The sequence below is a fragment of the Candida jiufengensis genome, assembly GCF_024610255.1.
Source record: "Candida jiufengensis strain CBS 10846 chromosome Unknown scaffold3, whole genome shotgun sequence".
NCBI classification, from domain to species: domain Eukaryota; kingdom Fungi; phylum Ascomycota; class Pichiomycetes; order Serinales; family Debaryomycetaceae; genus Lodderomyces; species Lodderomyces jiufengensis.
In genome coordinates this window covers 927,715-942,127 of record NW_026261560.1, presented here as the reverse complement: position 1 = coordinate 942,127, position 14,413 = coordinate 927,715, and the positions used below count along the sequence as shown (strand labels likewise).

Genomic DNA, 14,413 nt, shown 5'->3' with positions numbered 1-14,413 from the left:
TTAGAAAGTATTTTACGATTTCCATTCTCAAAGTATCTTGTAAAATCAAGGAGGTCTTAGATTATTTTAGAATTATTACTTTAATTTTTAAGGCGTTGTTAACGGCTTAGATTAAGTTTTAAAAAATTTTATTACTATTATTTCACCCCCACCTTTAAATCAGACTGGCAGATAAATATATATGCTTTCTGAAAGATTAATTGGCATTAATTCCCCTGCTATAAGTTAATTTAAAAATCTCTCAATCGGATGAGTTATTCTCATCTAAATCAGCTCCTTCTTCTGCCCACTCTCTTGCAAATTTGTAGCCCAAATTGTCTGCTTTCTTCATATACTTCAATTCAAAATCTCCTAATTCTTCATTCTTACATCTTGCTCTAAGTTTTGTTTTCAAATTGTCAATTTTCTCTAATAGCTTGCCATCAATATATTCACCTCTGCTATTTTTCCAATTAGTTGAGTCTTGACCGTATTTTTTCTTGTAGTCAGGAATTTTTTTGATCATATTAATAGAATTTAAGCAATCGGTATTTAAGGTAAATTTAACTCCTTCATAGGAATTTTCATCAAGTTCTTCCAAAATATTTTCCATGGCTATAATAATGGACCAAAGACTAGTTCTCATACCGGTTCTATATTCATCATTTTTACTCTCAAGATCCAGCATTGCGTAAGTTTTATCGAAAATATTCAAAATTAATGAACATGTACCAATTCCTCCAAATCCATCAACATTCCCCTCATCATCAAATTCACAATTGAAATATGATGTAGTATAGATATTACAATTTTCTAATTTTGCCATCGATTGTTGAGAGTTGAATTACGTCGAATTTTGTTGTTGATAAATTTAAAGTTTCTTAAAAGCTAAATCTACAAATTAGATATTTCACTTATCAGATCTATATTAACTAAGAAATGATTTGTTTGCTAAATGCTTCAATTTTATCCAAGATCTTGAACGCAATTACAAATAATCAATTGAAACATGTTTCACTAAACTAACTTTTTTTAAAATATTCAATCATATTTAATAAATATGTACCCAGGGTTAAAAAGATCAAACTCTTTTAAGTTACACAAAACAAAAGTTTGACAATATTGATGTTTTATATTTTATATGATTGATTTTAAATTCCCATCCTAATCATTTTATATATACGCAACTTCTTATACAATAAATTTCCAAATTATATAATATGTGAATTTTAATTTCTTGTTAATTCAAATTAAAACAATTCTTTTTCGCTGTTGAACTATGGCTTCATTTTTTGCCCATTCTTTTGCAAAATTAAAACTCAACTGTTTTATAAATTCAGAATTCAAAATATCCGATTTTCTAATATGTCTCAATTCAAATTCTCCTAAATCATCATTTTTAAATTTTGCTTTAATTTGACGTTCCAACTTTTCAATTTTTTCTATTAAATTACTGTCAATACATTGACCTTTACTATTTTTTCAATTGTCTGAATTCTGACCGTATTTTTTTATGTACTTTGGAATTCTTTTAATCATGTTAATTGTTTTTAAGCAATCAGTTATAAGGTGAACTTATATGTATTGCAATGACTGTTTTCTATATCGATTTTCAGTACTAGCTCCATCGCTTTCACAATTGACCAGAGACCAGCTCTCATTCTTGTTATACTTTTATCTTTGTCAATTTCAAGTACCAGAACTGAAAATGAAAATTGGCAATCAGAAACAGTGGGTCAACTAATACCAATTCCTCCAAATCCGTTAACTCTTCCTTGTGTTTATTCTTACTAATAAAATATGAAGTTGTATAAATATTGAAATTTGTTAATGTTGTCATGTGTTGTTGAAAGTTTGATTTGATTACGTTGAATTCAATTGCTAGAAGATTTAAAAGATCCTAATTTTATTTCAATTTTGCAACTATAATATAGTCTATATGCTTCATTTAATTATTAAAGTGTAGAAAGGGTCAAATTCAATTTGAGACTTTAGTTGCACAAAATTGAATGTCTGACAGTTTTTGCCAATTTTTTTGACAATCCAAGTAGAAAATTTACACTTATTACAACCTACTACAACTTTATCATTTTCGATAAATGGAATGTCTGATGGGTTTATACCTATAGTCGCAATTTTCTATGCTGTTTTTCATCCAACTGAGGGTACAAAAATAGTACATCAATATCCAAACAATTCAATCAAAACCACTTCATCAAATAATTCAAATCAAGAACAAGACAACAAGAACCTTAAAGATGACGATGACGATGAGGGATTATTCAATTTTGACACTGTAAAGAATTACATAATTCCAAAACCACAACTATGTAATCAATTGATATCATTTAAGATTAACAAGTTTAAAGTATTGGGATATCCAGTTAATATGAAAAATGAACATTATGCAAGAAATTCATTTAGTTTCAACTTTTGTTTCGTGTTCAGTTATGAGATTGGTGATGTTACACCATATGAACCAGCTATAAAAAGAATGGGTCAAATGTTTCATGTTTTGGAGGAACAAAATTTTTTATTAAGTAAATTAGATAAAGATAATTCATTTATTAATAAAAACTGTTCCAGAAATAAAGATAATTCCAATGGTAATGATAAGAACAAAATAAATTTAGAAATGTATACAACAAACCTAAATAACATTGAGCAAGAGATTATTGAAAATGATGCAAGTGTCAATGCTCCGGGTCATTCAAAAACGAAACAAATTTCATTATCTTCAATTGAATCATTAATTCAACAAATTTATCAAGATTTAAATAACTATTCTGAATGTTGTATTCCTTTAGATACTTCAAATTCGGTTGATATCAAATTGTTTCCTATCTTGCCTGCGCCAATAAATTTAAAAGCATTTCAAGTACCAATTGCAACTGTTAAATTAAAATCTTTAGTTGATGTGAATTGGGATCCTACAATGATTAAAATATTACCATACATTGATGGAATAAATTCAGTCAAAAGAATAAGTGAGTTAGCAGATGCAAATTATTTATTAGTTAAACAATGTATCCAACATCTTATGCACTATAAATGTATCGAATTGGTTGATATTTTTCAATTTAGTAATATTTATGCACCAACAAACCACATTGGAGATTTTTTGAAAAATGATGGTAAAATGGCAGAGCAATGTCAAGCATACGTTGTGACGGCAAGTATTACTGAGACTTTTAGTTCTGCTGGAAATCCAATGTCGTCTTCTTCGTTTTCAAATACACCAATTAATAATTCACCAAAACCAATTGTTGAAAATTCAACATCACCAACTTTCAATTTTCGCAAGTACTCATCAAGTATATCACCTTATCTGAAGCAAAACTTTTTAGCGGGTAATTCAAAATTAAATTATTCAAATGTCAAAGTTCCAACAAAAACAAGTCTATTTTATTTATATAGATCACTAAATCAGGGTCAAACTATTAAAGAATGGTATAATCAGCATCAAAAACTACTAGTCAATATAGATATACGACGATTTATCAATTTTGGCGTACTAAGAGGAATTATATATAGGATTTACTCATATCCGGTATTAAATTCCATTACAAGAGCTATAGAAAGTGGAGATATTCTTCAGCATGATCATGTTTTGAACAACTTAAAAAGAAAAAAACTGGCAAAAATGTCACACACAAAAACCGAAATCAACTCAAATCTTTTAAAAACAAAAGTACATGAGCAAACTTTGAAAACAAGAAGAGTTAGTTTCAATTATGAAAATAATGATTTGAGTCATAGTAATTCCCCACAAAAGAGATTAAATACAATGAATGAAGTGATACTAGAAAATGATAGTGACGAAACAGATGATGAAGAAGATGAATTAGAAGTTGTACCAATAACAGAACGAAAACCAAGAAATTCTTCAACATCATATAGAAATTCAGAAGAAGTTAGTCCTGATCACGAGATAAAAATGTCAGAGGAAGAAGAACAAGATATAATTTATTTGATAAAGATGCTCAAGGGTTTTCAACATTTTGATTCTATATGTACTGAATTGCAAAAATCAAGAACAGAAGTTGAATTGATGATTGAAAGTTTAGGGTCTTTTGGTATAATCAATTGTTAATTGTTTATTATAGATAATAATTTTATGATCTTAATGATACTTGGTGGTAGTGTGTTGTACTAAAACTTACGTCTTTAATCTTTTTTTTTTTTCAAATTTCTCGCTCTTTTTAATTTTTATTTTTTGTTTTTGTTTTTGTTTTGATTTTTAAGACACTCTTTTTTTTAATAAAATTTATAAACTCACAACAAATTTCATTTTAAATTAACCAACCAACAACAACCACCAAAAAATGTCAGGAAAAGGAAAAGTACATGGAGGGAAAGGGAAATCCTCTGAAATTTCAAAATCATCAACATCACATTCAGCAAGAGCTGGTTTACAATTTCCTGTTGGTAGAGTTAAAAGATATTTGAAAAGAAATGCTCAAAATAAAATTAGAGTTGGTTCAAAAGCTGCTATATATTTAACTGCTGTATTAGAATATTTAACTGCTGAAGTATTAGAATTAGCTGGTAATGCTGCAAAAGATTTAAAAGTTAAAAGAATAACTCCAAGACATTTACAATTGGCAATAAGAGGTGATGAAGAATTAGATAATTTAATTAAAGCTACTATTGCATTTGGTGGTGTTTTACCTCATATTAATAAAGCTTTATTATTAAAAGTTGAAAAAAAGAAAAATCAAAAATAAATTCATCATTAAATAAATCGTTTGATTGAAATTCTTCTCAGGAGTAAGATTGGTTTCTTGGTCATTTCCATAGTTTTATAATTTTTTTTTAAATATTTTGTATTAATATAATAAATTTTTCCATCTATAGGTTGGCTCTAACTATTTACAGGTTTAACTTCCAATTTGGTATTTAATTTATCATTCGGATTATCTATTTCTATTTTATTGTCATTTCCAATTTTAACATATTTTGGTTTGTATCCATCAGGTATTTTATAATCATCTAATTTGATATTTATATCCCCCAATTTTTGTTTTATATATTCAATTTCATTTTGTAGAATTGATATGTCATCAGCAATTGCATCTCTTTCATTACTTGCTTTTTTCCTACTTCTATAAGCTTCATAAAATATTAAACTTCCTGCAACACTGAAAATAAAAAATTCAGATATAAATGTTGCACCTTGTTCAATGGCTTTATTATCATTTAAAGGTCGCACTCTAATTTTCTTTTCTCCTAAAAGATTCATCCTCAATTTAACGTCTGTCTTGTGTAAACCATTGGCAAATGAAATACATAAAGCTTTAAAAGTTGGATTAGCTTGTGCTGATGCTGATATTGCTTTTGACATCGGTTTTGCTATTGTTCTTATTAGCAATGACGTTATTTTCAAAGCTATCCCACTCATGATTTATTATTGCATTTGTGAAATTGATGAATATGGGTTAGATTGGGTTGATTTTGAACTATTAAAGTTGAATGGTAATTAGTGTGTGGCAACATAATTATAGTGTCCAAATTTAGATAGTGAGAAAAAATGAAATTCCAATTTTTACTATGTAGAATTCGATTTGCAGCACTTTATCAAAAGACTTTTGTATAACAGTGAAGTAAGTATACTAAGCTGACGGATTGATTTCATTGAGGGCTAAATAAAGTACTCTTCCATTTGGAAGAAAACTGAACTTCCAAATCATTATGGAAGATTACTAATTTTATAATAATTTGGAGTGAAGTGTTTTTGAAAAGCACCTCTTGTTTTGTGTAACTTTTTAAAATTGGTATGTAAAAAATCTCAACTACAATACAAATTGAAAAATTGAAAACGTCGAGTAATGTCCTGAATTTGCTCTATCTCAGCGGCGTTAGTTTTAAATCAAGTTATAGTAGTCATCTGTGCAAATTGATTGACTTTAACAAAAACATGAATAATTTGGAGCAATTTATTATAAATAACTGACTGTTTGAAATATAAGCTTATTCTGGTTGCAAAATTTCTACATTGTCTGGAAAGCTCAAACCCAGCTAATTTCCTCTTGCAATTTGTAAGATTTTTTTGATTATGTATCTCTTACTGCTTAGAAATACCAGGGCTGAATTTATTTATATAAATTATTGAGGTTGTCAGTTTTCCAAAGTTATAAATGCATTTGATGCAAACTATCGTACAATTTTTTTTCCTTTAAAAGTAGAAGTCTCCAAGCTCATTTAAAAAGCTTAAAAATTGTATCTCTGATAAGTCCAGAGCTCAAGCTAAACTAGTACCAGTTTGAACAATACTGGTCTCATATTTACTGTGCCTTCTTGGTGCTAAAGTTTAAATACCGTGAGGTTGCAAAAGGCTCTCATGTTGAGAACCCTACATCAATAGTTAATAAGGAAAGTGCGTGAAAATAAATTTTTATAAGTGAGCGATTTTAGTGGAAAAAATATTTAGAACATTATACTCCAGGTATTAGAGCTGGTGTACTTTTTATTACCCTTGCTTTTGCTGTTGCTCAATTGGGTACCAAATATCAGCTAACTCATTAAGCTTTGGTACAGACTTGACGGCACTCTAGTAAGAATAACAATCCTGGTGAACATAAGACAAAGATTTAAAAAAAATTTGATAAATAAATTATGTTTTTATTTTAGTTTTTTAGGGTATCTAATATTTAAATATCTATGTAATAGTCTATATACTTTTACAACTTTTTAAATTTCTTGACTAATATTATAAGCAGTAATTGATCCATCAGAACAATACGATCTAAATTCATCAAGATAAACATCAAGAATTAAATTATAAAATCTATCATCATCAATTTGATTAACAATAGTTGCATTACCAGTTTTAACTCCCTTTGGAGCAAATTCATTACCCCAAATTCTTAAACTACCATAAAATGGAGAATAAAATTGAGTATCTACTGCAACACTAAAATTTGTTGAATTTAAAATAAGTGATGGATCAGTTAAAAATGCAACTACTACTTCATCCCAAAATGGTAATGTTTGTTGATCATTATTTTGTGAATAATTACCAGTGGCTAATAATGTACTTAATGGTGATAAATATGGAGTATCTCTAATTTTAGTTAAATTTCCACCTGCTTTATCAATTAATTTATCATATAATTTTTGTGATGGAACCAAATAATTAGTAACATTTGCACCAATTACTAATTCTTTCCATCCTGCAGTAACTACAATTTGTGCAGCTTCTGGATCATCTATAAAATTAATATCAGTATTAATATCATTTACAATTGGAGTACCAGTTGCAGCAGCATATTGAGTATCAATAAAACCACCCATAATATATAACCCAGCAGAATCATTAACTAATGATGGATATAAAGATAAAGCTTGAGCAACAGTTGTCATCATACCAGCAGCATAAATATAAACAGGATCTTCATCTTTATATTTTTTGACAACATCAATTAAAGCTAAAGCTGCAGGGACTGATTGATCATATGTAACATTATCCCAAGTATACATATCTTGATAATGATCATCATAAGCACCTTGCCAAACTAAATCTCCAAACATTGTTTGCCATAATTTAAAAGTATCTTTTCTTCTTAATAATGGTTGATTAGCTCCTTCATATAATGGAATACATGATGATAAATTATAAACATCTAAAATATTTGAGATTTGACCCATTGAATCAACTAATGAAGCAGAACCAAATGAACCTGACATACCAACTATTTCCCAACCATGTTTTAATGGGATTAATGCAATTGGTGCTGTTAATCCATCATTATCAATATAAACTTTTTTTGAAGTTGCTACTGAGAGCAAAGTGAATGCAAGTATTGATTTCAATAAATTAAGCATTATAATAAAAAGAATGAATTATTAAAAGGGCAACGAATGAAATGAAATAAACGAAAGTGAATGTTGAATAAATGCTTTTTATCGAATTAATTGGTGAAAATTTCATCATAAATAGTCGGGTATTTTAATTATTTATATTTCATTAAAATCTTAATGAAAATAAGTGAAAAACTCATCTTATTGTTTTATCTATCTACTCCTATTGTTTAAAGATTCATTATCTATTTCTTCATAATCTATATTTAATTGGCCATGATGAATTCCAAATGAAAAATTTAAATCTGAAACACAAAAGCGAGTAATTAAACTTAAAAAATCGAGAAATACAAAACAAAAAATAATAAGAGCCGCACTGATAAGAGGTTATATTTAATTTTTCAACTAAGATCTACATACATACAAACTACCCTTTGGTTATCAAATAAAGTACAATGTAGTATTTATTAAATTAATTATTTCTATATACAAATTTCATCCTAATTTCAGTTAAATTAATAACATAATATTCATTAGATAAATAGTTTTTAAATAAATTGATTAATTTTTTTAGATAAGAATTTTTTTCTAATATAATTCATTAATAATTTATCAATTATCTTTCTTATAAAATTTTTATTTTTAGGTTTTTGATTTCCAACGGAATTTAAATGGAAATTTTTAATTTCATTTGTAGTAGCTAAAGGTTCTGCTATATTTAAAAGTTGATTAGATATTGTTTGAGTGTTCATAACTGTAAATTTTTTATATTGTTGTTATATTTAATTGAATTAAATAAATTTGAAACATTATATTTAATTCTTGTTTAACTACTACTAGTCATTATATAAAGGGTAGAAAATATAATGGAATTATGAATTTAGTTGTGGGCTAATAATTTTTTACTTTACATGATTGAAAATTCCTTTTTTGACGCGCGTAATTTCAATCCAAAAGTAATATTCAGACAATTTTACTACCTTAGTTTACATGATTAAAGTGAGCTTTAAATTTACTTTTCCAAATTCGATAACGTTGTTATATTTAAACTTGATCAAATATTTCTTTTGTCATAAACATCTGAGATTAGAAATATGATGACTTCGGGAAGTCAAATATAAGAAGTTCAAAACTATAAATTTAAGCTATGTCGTAAAGTACAATTTTCAGACACAATTAATTAATTTGTGTAACAATAATTAATTTTATTGCCCCAGATTTTTTTATCAAATTAAAATTCACTTTAGATTTCGGACTTTTATTATATTTTTCTTAGTTAATACTCAATACATTAAAGAATAATAGTTAACTATCCAATTATTAGGTCTCAAATAATAATGTCAGGTTAATAATTATACAACTAACTAAAAAGAATAATAATAAATTATTATATAAATTCAATCTAACCATTAATAAACCTAAATTTTATATTATAAGACCCCCACAAAACCCACAAAAATTTTTCATATTTATATATAAATACATCTTGTATTTGCTCAAGTCTTAGAAATTTTATATTACATCATTTATTTGACAACTACGATCCTAAATCTTTAGATCTCAAAAATGCAATCAAGATTTGATACATTTGAATATGAAAATGATTTGCCAATTTTACCAGTTCCTTCATTAAATTCAACTGTACAACAATTATTAGCATCATTAAAACCTTTATTAGTTGAAGAAGATTATAATGAAGTATTAATAGAAGCAAAAGATTTTTTAGAAAATGAAAATATTCAATTGATTCAATTACATTTAGAAAATATCTCCAAAAAGACTAAGAATAATAATTATTTAAATATTGTAAACAATGATATGACTCCAGCAATTTATGGAGAATTAAGAGCTGATATTTTACCAAAAAATCCGTATCTTATTTTGGAAGAAGATCCATATTCCAAAACTATCAATCCACCAAATCAATCAGAAAGATCAGCAAACTTAGTAAATTCCACTTTGAAATTTATTGTTACTTTAAGAAATGGAACTTTAAAACCCGATTTAACTCCAAAGAATCAAGTTCCTTTAACTATGACTTGTTACAAAAATTTATTTGGTACTACCAGATCTCCTGATGATGTCAATGGCTCATTTGATATTAGTATGAAAAAATATAATCATATAAATGATTCAAGACATATTATTATAATTGCAAACAATCAATTTTATGCTTTGGAAGTATTGAGTGAATATGATGAAGAAAGTGATGCACCATCAAAACATGAAATTTTATTCCATGATCATGAATTAGCTGATATTTTTCAAAAAATTATAGACGATTCTGATGTAGTTGACGCAGTAGAATCTATAAACAATTGTATTGGATCAATAACGACTCAAGCTTTAAAACATTGGAAATTAGGTAGACAAGAATTAGAAAAATCAAATCCTCAACAATTAAAATTAATAAATGATGCTTTATTTGTTTTGATTTTAGATTCAAATTCACCTAAAACTGATCAAGAGAAAACAATGGTTATTTCTCATGGTACTTCAGTATTATCCAAACAAAATATTCAAATTGGTACTTGTACTTCTAGATGGTATGATAAATTACAATTAATTGTTACAAGAAATTCTGTTGCTGGTGTAGTTTGGGAATCAATTACAATGGATAGTACAGCCATTTTAAGATTTATTAGTGATATTTATACCGACTCAGTCTTAAAATTAGCAAAAAATATTAATGGATCAGAATATACTTTATTTGATAATGCAGTAACATATTCAGAAGCTACAGACAATAAGCCAGAACCTTATTTAATTCCTTTTAACATGACAAAAGAATTACAACACATCATTCATTTATCGGAAACTAAATTAGCAGATTTAATTAATCAACATGAGTACAAAACCCACACAATTAAATTAGATTCAAGATTAGCTGGTAAATTTGGTTTATCGATCGATTCAATTTTACAAATTTGTTTCCAGGTTGCAAATTATTCATTATATGGTAGAATGGTAAACACATTAGAACCAATTATGACAAGAAAATTTAAAGAAGCAAGAACTGAATTAATCCCAGTACAAAATGACTCCATTGCTCAATTATGTAAATTATATATTACAAATGCTTCAAGACTGGAAAAATTTGAAGCTTTTAAGGAGTGTTGTAAGATTCATTCGAAACAATATCATGACGCTATGCTTGGTAAAGGGTTTGAAAGACATTTTATGGCTATATCCCAAGTTGTAAATAGAGTGAGTGCTGTTAAAAGATTAAATAAATTAAATCTAGATTTACCACCAATTCCAGAATTTAAAAGTGGTACAATTATTCCATTATTATTCAATGCAAGTGTTGAACAATTATCAAACCCTGAATTATTAATTTCAAATTGTGGTAACCCAGCTTTGAGATTATTTGGTATTCCACCAGCAATTGATCAAGGTTTTGGTATTGGATATATTATTCATCATGATAAAATTATAATCACCGTTTGTTCAAAACATAGACAAACAGATAGATTTTTAGATACTTTCCATCGTGTAACAGCAGATTTGAAGACTAGCTTAAAAATGAACTCATCATTTTTGCTTAGTATTAGTGAATCAGAAAATCGTAAAATGGAAATTCAAAGATTAAGAATTGAAAGTGAATTAAGTCACACTAGTTTAGATATTCCATCATTAAAACATCCTATCCCATTAACATTGGATAAGGATGAACCAGTTGAAGCTTATGGAGTCCATAGTCGTAAAAGCTCCACAAGTGAAAATGATGATGATTCAGATTTTGAATTAATGGGTGGATACGGATACTTTGATTATGGAGATTTAGATACAAGATTAGACAAGTTGTCAAAATCTCAATCTCATTCTAATTATAATAGTCAACCACAATCAAATATTTCAAGTGCATTAAGTTCAAAGCAACATTCTTCAACTAACTTGAACAAGTTACCATCTTGTACTGGTGCTTATGATATAAAGAAAAAACAAAGTTTATCAGAAAGAATTAGAGATAAATTATCTAAAAGTGAAGATACTATCTCTAGTGTTGATAGTAATCAAGATGTTGCTATTAATGTAGAAAGTGAAGAAACTGCTGAAACAAGTCCAAAAAATTCAATTGGTAAAGCATTAGATATTTCAAAATATGTATAGTTAAAATATATTCATTATTTATTCATTTATTCCGTTCTACCCCTTAAGCGGATCTTAAAATGAAAAACACCCCTTACGCAAATCTCTTTATTCAAAAATTAATAAGCGAAATCAAAAGTATGATATTTGTTACTTCTACATCAATTATGCAATTTCCACAAGCAGGACTAACACAACTACTGAAAAGTCTAATATCAATACGTGGTCCCGACTCAACAAAATTTCTAAATGGACTATTGACATCAAGATTATTACCCAATGTCATTAAAAAGAAACAACATACAATAAGTGATGCAGAATTAAAACATTCAAATTTACAAGAGATAATAGATGTCAATACAAATTATGGATTAATGCATGAAGATATATATGACCCCAATTACAATATAACCATAAGTAGAGATGGAATAAATTCAATGATTTTAAATTCAAAAGGTCGAGTATTTACTGATTGTTTTTTGTATTGTGAACCATTTCATAACTATCAAAATGAATTTGGATCACTTATGGAAGAACCTGGATATTTATTAGAAGTTGATCAACAAAATACAAGTAAAGTCATGATGATGTTGAAATTACATAAATTAAGTGCAAAAGTAGATATTAAACCAGATCCCCAATTCAAATCATATTATTACTATAATGATACACCAGAATTTGACGAGTGGTTGGAAAATGTCCAAATAGAATATTTCAAATCAGTTGATCCAGTCAATGCCATACGAAATGCTAACTCGTTCATAGCTAATGATGTAATATTTAACAAAAATTTTTCAAAGAACATTTTTGGATTTGCAATAGATAATAGAATACCAAACTTTGGATTTAAATTCGTTCTAAATGAACCAGCACCCAAAGGTATATTTGCGCCACAATTCCAACAAGATTTTCTAGTCCAAGAATTTCCAGAAGAGTTACTTCGGAAAAGAAGATTTTCAAATGGATTATTCGAAACTAATGATGCTGTCACGGGGGATTCATTATTACCTTTTGAATGTAATTTAGATTATACTAATGGATTATCTTTAGATAAAGGGTGTTATGTAGGTCAAGAATTAACTATTAGAACTTATAATAATGGGATTATAAGAAAAAGGATTTATCCTATAGAATTTTTTGCACTTGATTCTGACTTACAAGATTTATCAGAAATACCAACTTCAACGTTGAGTAAATTAGAATTAAGTCCGTTAGAAGAATCAGAGCCACCACAAGAAGAGTTACAACCACCTAATCCATTTGGATCTTCTTCTAAACCAGTGCGGAAAAGAAAAAATTCAAGTGGTAAGATTTTGTCGGTATATGATAATTTAGGATTGGGGTTGTTGAGTATAAATGATGTTAACAAGTCACCATGTTTTAAAGTTGAAGTACCTACAATAGATGGTAACAAATTAATTGGTGTTAAAGTTACTGTTCCAGATTGGTGGCCAGAGTAAATAGAGCTTTCTTGTAGATATATATAATGATGTAATACAATAAAATATAGTAAATTGAGATCGCGAAAATATAATAATTCATAAATCAAAATCTATTATCAGATCTCGTAAATATCAATCACCATCAAAATGGCAGAAAATATCCCAATTGAAGATTACTTACAACAAATAAGTCATGCAACAGATATAATTCAATCCAAGATCAATGCACATCCAGCAATTGCCCATCCAAGAGTCATGATAATTTGTGGGTCAGGTCTTGGTGGAATAGCAGATATTTTAAACCCCCGGAAAAAAATTGAGATATCATATTCACAAATTCCAGGATTTAAAACTTCAACAGTTCAAGGTCATGCTGGGAAATTAGTATTTGGATTAATTGGTGATAATGAAGTTCCAGTAATGTGTATGGTTGGTAGATTACATTTTTATGAAGGGTATACGTTCCAAGAAACTACTTTTCCTATAAGAGTTGCAAAAGAATTAAACATATCAACTGTTATTGTTACAAATGCAGCTGGTGGTATAAATGAAAAATATCAACCTGGAGAGTTAATGGTTATTGAAGATCATATAAATTTCCCTGGATTGGCTGGTTGGCATCCACTAAGAGGTCCAAATTTAGAATCTTTTGGACCTCGTTTTCAACCACTTTCTGATGCTTATGATCATGAATTAAGAAAACTTTTTATTAAAACTGCTAAAACTCTAGATGTTAAAAGAACAATACACGAGGGTACTTATTTTTTCGCAGCGGGGCCAACTTTTGAAAGTAGAGCAGAAGTACGTGCAATAAGAACTTTAGGAGGTGATGCAGTTGGTATGTCAACAGTTCCGGAAGTTATAATAGCTCGTCATTCAGGTTTAAAAGTATTTGCATTATCATTAATTACAAATGCAGGAGTTGGTGAAAAACCTCCAAGTGCATTAAATGAAAACCCAAAGGCATTAGATGAAGGTATGGCTAGTCATGCGGAAGTTTTAGAAACTGCTGATGAAGCTTCAAAAGATGTTCAAAAAATTATAGAATCAATGGTTAATCAATTACAGAATTATTAATGTACATTTAATTTTTTATTTTT

General features: G+C 27.9%; 8 protein-coding genes across 8 annotated transcripts; 5 read left to right on the top strand and 3 right to left on the bottom strand. All coding sequences in view use genetic code 12, as the record gives it.

Annotated features, from left to right (window-relative positions):
* Positions 1–241: 241 nt before the first annotated feature.
* Positions 242–805, bottom strand: KGF54_002885 (uncharacterized protein; the record flags this gene model as incomplete). The annotated part of the gene is made up of 1 exon (XM_051763412.1): positions 242–805. The coding sequence occupies one exon, from the start codon at positions 803–805 to the stop codon at positions 242–244; it is 564 nt and encodes a 187-aa protein (XP_051620255.1).
* Positions 806–2,083: 1,278 nt separating this feature from the next.
* Positions 2,084–4,072, top strand: NPR2 (nitrogen permease regulating protein; the record flags this gene model as incomplete). Its single annotated transcript, XM_051763411.1, has 1 exon — positions 2,084–4,072. The coding sequence occupies one exon, from the start codon at positions 2,084–2,086 to the stop codon at positions 4,070–4,072; it is 1,989 nt and encodes a 662-aa protein (XP_051620254.1).
* A 232-nt stretch (positions 4,073–4,304) lies between these two features.
* Positions 4,305–4,706, top strand: HTA3 (histone H2AZ; the record flags this gene model as incomplete). Its single annotated transcript, XM_051763410.1, has 1 exon — positions 4,305–4,706. The coding sequence occupies one exon, from the start codon at positions 4,305–4,307 to the stop codon at positions 4,704–4,706; it is 402 nt and encodes a 133-aa protein (XP_051620253.1).
* A 137-nt stretch (positions 4,707–4,843) lies between these two features.
* Positions 4,844–5,323, bottom strand: KGF54_002882 (uncharacterized protein; the record flags this gene model as incomplete). Its single annotated transcript, XM_051763409.1, has 1 exon — positions 4,844–5,323. The coding sequence occupies one exon, from the start codon at positions 5,321–5,323 to the stop codon at positions 4,844–4,846; it is 480 nt and encodes a 159-aa protein (XP_051620252.1).
* Positions 5,324–6,669: 1,346 nt separating this feature from the next.
* Positions 6,670–7,803, bottom strand: KGF54_002881 (uncharacterized protein; the record flags this gene model as incomplete). The annotated part of the gene is made up of 1 exon (XM_051763408.1): positions 6,670–7,803. One exon carries the CDS (start codon positions 7,801–7,803, stop codon positions 6,670–6,672), a length of 1,134 nt encoding a protein of 377 aa, XP_051620251.1.
* A 1,542-nt stretch (positions 7,804–9,345) lies between these two features.
* On the top strand, positions 9,346–11,892 carry CTN3 (carnitine O-acetyltransferase; the record flags this gene model as incomplete). Its single annotated transcript, XM_051763407.1, has 1 exon — positions 9,346–11,892. One exon carries the CDS (start codon positions 9,346–9,348, stop codon positions 11,890–11,892), a length of 2,547 nt encoding a protein of 848 aa, XP_051620250.1.
* Positions 11,893–12,011: 119 nt separating this feature from the next.
* Positions 12,012–13,331, top strand: KGF54_002879 (uncharacterized protein; the record flags this gene model as incomplete). The annotated part of the gene is made up of 1 exon (XM_051763405.1): positions 12,012–13,331. The coding sequence occupies one exon, from the start codon at positions 12,012–12,014 to the stop codon at positions 13,329–13,331; it is 1,320 nt and encodes a 439-aa protein (XP_051620249.1).
* A 129-nt stretch (positions 13,332–13,460) lies between these two features.
* On the top strand, positions 13,461–14,390 carry PNP1 (purine-nucleoside phosphorylase; the record flags this gene model as incomplete). Its single annotated transcript, XM_051763404.1, has 1 exon — positions 13,461–14,390. The coding sequence occupies one exon, from the start codon at positions 13,461–13,463 to the stop codon at positions 14,388–14,390; it is 930 nt and encodes a 309-aa protein (XP_051620248.1).
* Positions 14,391–14,413: the final 23 nt, after the last annotated feature.